This window comes from Aplysia californica, unplaced genomic scaffold, assembly GCF_000002075.1.
Source record: "Aplysia californica isolate F4 #8 unplaced genomic scaffold, AplCal3.0 scaffold00155, whole genome shotgun sequence".
Classification (NCBI taxonomy): domain Eukaryota; kingdom Metazoa; phylum Mollusca; class Gastropoda; order Aplysiida; family Aplysiidae; genus Aplysia; species Aplysia californica.
The window spans coordinates 248,973-256,208 of record NW_004797425.1 but is presented as its reverse complement, the minus strand read 5'-3'; the positions used below and the strand labels follow the sequence as shown (position 1 = coordinate 256,208).

The window sequence follows — 7,236 nt, the reverse complement described above, 5'->3', positions numbered from 1 at the left end:
TTCCATCAAACTTTCCTGTTGTGACAATATTCTCTAATGCTTCTTTCCGCATTGTGTGTCCGAAGAAATTTGCCTGTCGTTTTCTTATATTCGTGATAATTTGTTTTCTATAATTTGCTTCAACTAGGACTTCTTCGTTTGTTTTTCTAGCTGTCCATGGGATACGTAGCATGCGTCTTATGAACCACAACTCTGTCGCTACAAATGTTCTTTCCAGCTGTTTATTGATTGTCCACACATTATACATTTCTTTTTTTTTTCTTTCTTCCTTTTTTTTTGTTCGGAGCGATCTTTGTAGTTGACCAGTAGCTGACCTTGAACTTGGTACCTGTTTTAATTTTAGTAAGCGTTTTACAGCACTTCCAACACAATAAGGTAATATAAGTGCCGAATTACGTGTTTTAAGTTGGAGTTTCCCATTTTTCTGTTTCATCCGAATTAACTTTTTGTGCTGGGCGCAGGGTTCTGAACGAGGAGACACCTACATGTTTGTACATGTGCTGTGTCGTCAAAACGACCTATACTCTATGCGTCGTTAGACGGTGAGTGTCAACAAATTCTTGCAATTTAGGGGGAGGTTGGAGGACACCACTGGTAGTAGTGGTAGATATAATATTCTACTTTTTTCTTTCTCTTTGGTAATTCTTGATTTCCCCTGACTCTAAAAAAGGCCATTGTTGAGCTTATGTGCTTCTCCTTATAAAAAGAGAAACCAAAGAAAATTAAGGACATCTTCATTTCGTATCATCCTTTCGTGTATTTCTTTGCAGCGTCACGGAGTCTGATACCTTGCAGTTTGCAGTGTCATTGGGAAAAATATTGCAGGTCGGCAAGGATAGGTACTGGTAAGATAAAGCCAAATTAGAGGGCGTTTGTGCCTTACGTCAAAGTCTTGAACACATCGTTTGGAGATCATAACTTTTAGACCTGCTTGTTGAAGGCTGTGACACAGGTTGTTGCAAAATGTGTGACTTCTTGTCAAAATTATGAAATAACATTTTGGCAGTTTTTTAATAGATTTTTGTGAAGGGGACCCCCCCCCCCCCCCAAAAAAAAATAAGGGGGGGGGGGGGGGAGAGAAAGGGGGATGATCAACACATTTCGTGGCCATTAATAAACACATTTCTCATTGGATTTTTTGGAAAATGTTTTGTCAAAGGCACCAAAAACATATTTTAAAACATTATTTAGAGTTTTCAAGGCAGGACACTAAAGCTTTGGGAGTCACCAAACTTTGGCGACCATTTTCTGGCTTATCTTACCTCTGAAACTACATTATCCTCGCCTTCTTCGTTTGCAGATATTTCAACTTTTGCTCAAGATAAATGAGTGTTTTTTACGTCAAAAGCAAGGCAAACTAGCTGCCCCCAAAATTGACGAGCGCCTAATTTCACCCTATCGTGACACATGGCCTTTGCGAAAAATGGTACCTTACAAGATGGGTCACTCTTCTTCTGAGACAAAAAGTGCTTGAAAAAGCCGGCGGCGGCATAAAATTGATAACGGTGCGCGTTTGACACTGTTTTAAGGAATGGAGCATCTTGTAAAAAGGAGCAGGAGCATAGTTTTCTCGAAATTTTCTTTCTGTGAAACGAAACAAATCTTTTCAGAACAGCCGGCTGCGACATCTATACGAACGCGTGGACTACTACCGATACTTTATCTTAAAAAGAGAGCCATCTTATATTATAGTGCTCTGTTGCATTTGATTATGGGTCGAATAGAGCGGCTCAAATCCAAAATATTTGACAGGAGTTTCAGTTGCTTTTATTTCAGATTTTCCCTCTCAATCCTTTGTTTTGTGAAAGGGATCATGTGCTTCACCATTGATATGGCCTGTTCACTGTTCGGTTCGTTTTGTCGTGTCGTAAAGCGATATACGCGAGCAAAGAAAAAGACAAAGACTTCTCTCAAATACAAAGTAAAAATATGAAAGCAGATCTCATACTTCAAGGTTTTCGAGTAGAAGGCCTATCATGTTAAGACATGGTTGCCTATTACAGCAAAAACAACCCGCCTGTTTAGAAAAGTGGTTTTTCTTGTCACCCAAGGAACCCCTGAAACAAGTGAATTGTGAAGGGAGATAGCATAACCTCCGGATAATTATGTATTGTAACAAGATTCAGATTAGTTTTGTTTCCGTGGCGCTAATTACGTCCCCTCGACCTCCTCCTCGGCCCCTGATCACCTTCTGTCTTCCTAACCTCATCCATTAAGACGATAGCCAATTAGGAGAAGGCGAGGAAATTAATAGGCCCTCGCTTTCAATTACTGTCAAAGAGATCGTGCTAGCGCGCCGGTGGGAGGGCTTTACAGCGATGGAATCGGTTAGGAACGCCGTCAGTGCTCGCCTCTTAGCACCGTATCAGCAAACAATTCGTTGAGGGCACCGCTTGTGGGCGGAGCCAGACGGATATAGGCAGGATAGAACGACGAGGAAACGATTAACAACGAGCTTCCGACAGTTGCTGGGAGGCGGCTCCCTCTCTCGCTTCCGCGCCTCTTTCTTTATTCGCTATTCTTCAAGCGGGTGAGAATTTTTTTCTACCCCTCCTCGGCCGTGATTTCTTTTCTTTCCACACTCTCTTCTCTCAATGTTGATGTTTCTCTCGCCTGGCCGGAACGGATGAGATGGGAGTAGGAGAGGCCAGTGATAGCTCCGGGTCACGAGAGGAAGACCTACCAGACACCAAGAGACGACGGGGTGCCGAGAAGACATTTGACTCACGCTACGTAATGTCCATAGGACTTGACGCGGAACCACAAGACAAGAACGGCAACTGCAGCAGCAGCAGCGCTATCATCAACAATAATAATAATAACAACAAGATCAACTACAACAACAACAGCAGCGACGACAGCGACGACGTTGAGAAAGTCGGCGACACATCCAGCGGTTCACAGATGGTTTTCGTGGCAAGGGATAGACATAAGACTATTGGAAGTGTAGGTCGTAATAATATACAAAGTTCTAACAATGACAATAACGACAATGGAAGTGCTTCTATTCGAATCGGGCCGAAACACAAGCGACAACAAGAAAAACTACAAACCTCTCAGACGGCTCAACAACAGCAGCAAGTAACACTAACAGTATCTGAGTATCATAATACCACTGATACTTCATCACCGTCAACTCAGGATTCTATCGAGTGTTCTGAACAACCATTTTCACTGACACTTTCTCATGTCAACGACAAAGCACCAATGTTGACTACATCATCAAACGTGATTTCAAATTCTTCCGTGCCATCCCTTCCGCCTTTGAGTGATAAACTAAGGTTGGGATACGCAATGAATTCTAAGTCGGACAATGAAAGAAATGCGCTTCCTCACCGCAGAGACACCAACAACACTGATCCCTCTCTCAGGTCAGAAGGAGTTCGCATAAAGCCAGACTTTTGTAATTTCACCAGCGGACTTTTCTCATCTAAAGACGGTTGTGTGACTACCTCAGCTGACCCGGCTACAAGCTCAGCTCTGAATTTTTACCACAAGACGTTGAGCTTAGCATCTCGCCTCGCTGTATCTCAGAGTTCGGTGACCCCCTCTCCTGGGGACAGCAGAGGAGGTTTGAACAGAATGCGGCTGGGCAGTGCGGGCGGCCGCTCTTTTACTCTGTCTCCTGGTAGCCCTGAGGTCCGGAGTCCTGGAGTGCAGGATGCTGGAAGTCCTGGCGTGGACGTGTACCACAGCCCGACTCCCAGACCCGGGGACAGAGTGGACGACAGAGGTGAGACAACCACCAACCACAAACTTTCACCCTACACGGGCCTTCCTTCTACACCGCCGTCATCTCCGCCATTGTTGTCTTCCTCACCTTCAACGTCACAACAACAGCAACAACAACAACATCATATACCACCATCTCAGTCATCTTCGGTCCTCAACAAAGGACAAGAAATTCCCAACGCCATACCAAACAACGGTAAAAGAAAACTCTCGTTGGACAAAGACGAGCAAAGTGAGGAGCTCGACGTATCATCCCACGGCGACTCCCCGCCAAAAATGAGACCCCCAGTGACAAGATCCTCATCTCCTCACGAAGGCTGTGTTACTAAATCAGGGACTCCCTCCGACTCTGTGGAGCAGGAAAGCACCAGTCAAAGTCAAAGAAGTCAACCATCCTCCCTGTCCCCATCGAGTATCTCCTCCACATCATCGACTCCAAAGACCTCACACAAACCCACTGCTTTCAGCGTGGCAGACATCCTGGACCCGTCTAAGTTCACTGGCAACGGCGGGGGTTCGAGACCCCCCGTGTGGAGCCCGTGGCAGAGCCAGCATTCTCCGGGGCCCGGAGGTCCTCTGGCGGCACGCGCTGATGGCACGAGGTCACCCGGAGTAGCCGCGGACGCCAGGCAAGGTCAGTCTTACTCTTTGTTTCCACTTCATTGACTACTTATCTTGTCAGAAAAAACAGTGGGTGGTTGAAAGGCACCACTGGTAGGTTGGTTCTATCTTTTCTAGCACTCTGTTATTTCTGTCTATCTGTATTACTTTTTCCTAGGACGAAATTACTATTTTTTTTCGTCGCTGTGCTTCTGTTCACTAAAAAAACCCAACCTAAACAAAACAACAAAAGCAAAAACAAAAAGAAAAACTAGATAAAACATACGAATCAATGAATTATGGAATAAAATTAATGATGAAACTAATATAGATATAAAAATAAGTAATGAATCAACCGATCAACAACTGAAAGATCAATTTCGGGAACCATCTTCTATAAAGTAGCTCTTAATTTCAACTGTAGAGGTTAAATGCACAGTGTGAAAATACCAAGACGTAAACTCAAACTGTAACCACAAATGTATAAAGAAAGGTAAGTGATGTGTGTGGGTGACTTGCGGTCCGTTAGTACATAGTTGCATTGATGAAGAAGAGTCACTGAGGCATTACATATCTCTTTGTCAGTTTTTCAATCTGAACTAGTAGCCCTTGACACTTCAATAAACCATACTGTCCTCTACATAAATAATAGGTGGTATAATATTATTATTTCAGAAAGCATTATACTGAACATCAGTATAATATTATATGTTTACAGAACAAATAATGCATAAATGATTCAATACTATTTAAAAAAAAAAATTGTTGTGCCAATCTTAAAAATGTAATGACAACTTTGAAGTTGAAATCTGAGTGATGGGGGTTACTAAAGATAACCTCTAAGATTATTAGAGAAAATAAACACACGAAAGAGAAAAGAAAAGAAAGAAAAAGAAAAGAAAAAACAAACAAAAACAAACCATCAAGTATAGTTCTTCATGCCTATGAATTTACTCAATTCACAGAACTATGTCTAATGAACCATAAGAACTGGTAAAGTTTTTTTCTTTTCAAGCTTTTGAAAATATTACTCAAGGAAGATCAAAATATTTTTCTATAAAGATTAACATTATGTGGTCAAGTTCGTTGTAAACCATAGACTTTCCCGACGATTCAAGAGAGCATTCTAGCAACGTTTCACTTAGATCAAGTTTTGGTTGGATAAACCCCTTTTTGATTCTATATTCTCTTTGATGTTGTCGTCCTCCTGTTCGTGGTGCTTGCAATAATTAATCTGCATGACTTTCAAATTTTACATAATTCACTGAAAAACCAGAACTGTTCGTAACTATGTTATTTACACCTTGGCTTTTACTCACTTTGAAAATTAACGATATGAACAAATAGAAAAGTTAATTGATCTAGCATAAATCACATAAGAGATAAAAACATTTCGTGCTTTGAAGAACACAGGTCTGTGTTCCGGTACATGATACAACAGCTCGGATGTCTGTCCAGGTATCATTTTTGAGAAGGTGTGTTAATTTATTTTCTGTTTACTGTAGAGTAAAACTTGATAAAGGAAATTATTTTTGTTTCGTTTTTCATTTGTCAAAAACTACTAACAACCAACCTCCCCCCCAGCTCCAAACAAAAACACCCCCCACAAAAAAAACAACAACCCACCCCCCAAAAAAAACCCCCAACAACAAACAACCACACACACAAAAAATGGAAAACAACCAGCCAAACAAAAACACACACACAAAAAAAATCTCAATAATAACAACAGACAAACTAACAAATAAACATACAACCAGGCTCCCAAAACAAACAAACAATACACCTATTCTCAAAAAACAACAAAAAACCACGCTTTTAAACAAAAGTCAGACGTAAGGGTGGGAAAAGAGCCCACTACACCAAATTGTACATTACCGGATGTTATACGCAGTACAAAAAAGCAAATAAATGTTCAGAAAGAAAATCATATTATTATGTTCTGATATTATCAACGTAGAAGAAATATTCAAACGAATCTCCATCACATTTTCACCCCATTAAAAAAGCTGCATTTCTAAAGACATATTCTATTGTAATACGTGTATTATTATTATTATCATCATCATCATTTATAACTATTATTATCTTAATGTGTCCTTGTCTATGTCGTTTTATTGTCGTTGTTGTTGTTGTTATGTTGTTGTCATCAATAAACAAACTATATAACGGTGACTACATCGTTCGACCTTGGGTGGAGCGTGTACACACCCTTAAAATAGCACCGGCCTTGATTACTCAGTGAAGAGAAGAAAACAAAATCTCTATGATCATGATCTCTGTTACTAAATCAGTCTGCGACAGATCACACAGTCTGACGCCAGCAGGAAGAAAGAACTGCAAAATCATGGTGCGGTGGCTCGTGGCTCATGGGTGACGTCACCACAGCACAACTGGTGTGGAACGGAGGGTAGGCTACGGGGGTTTATTTCTCTGTCGCCGTGGTTTTATGCACCCGCATAATTTAGCAAAATTTGATCATTTTTTGCGTCATTTCTGATTATTTTCCTTTATCAGTCGTTGTTAAAATTAACAGAATCACGTCTAAATTTCACATTTTTGGGCTCAGTTTGCATAATTTCATAATTTTTCTTCCATAAAACGACGGGGACAGATTTCTATGTTCTGAATTAAGAACGATGTGCGAGTTCCAACTAAATGTTGCTCAATACAAGTAATGTATGTTGAATGTAAGCTGCTATTCGTGATAGAATTTGTTCAGTTGATGACTGTTAGGCCGATCAATTTCGATTGATCGAACTAGATCTAGCAGACTAGCAGGGGTAGTGTGTATGAATTGTATTACTTAGTAATCTCATTTAATTATTTGAGATTACTCTCAGGATTAAACTGATGATGATGATGATGATGATGATGATGATGATGATGATGATGATGATGATG

General features: G+C 40.9%; 1 protein-coding gene across 1 annotated transcript in view; it reads left to right on the top strand.

The window, feature by feature from the left end:
• Positions 1-1,599: 1,599 nt before the first annotated feature.
• Positions 1,600-7,236, top strand: part of LOC101850081 (GATA zinc finger domain-containing protein 7) — a 21,535-nt gene continuing 15,898 nt past the window's right edge. Inside the window, exon 1 of the mRNA XM_005097454.3 lies at positions 1,600-4,366. Within this exon, the coding sequence (XP_005097511.1) occupies positions 2,632-4,366 (1,735 nt within the window). The 5' untranslated portion in view covers positions 1,600-2,631. The remainder of the gene's footprint in view (positions 4,367-7,236) is intronic.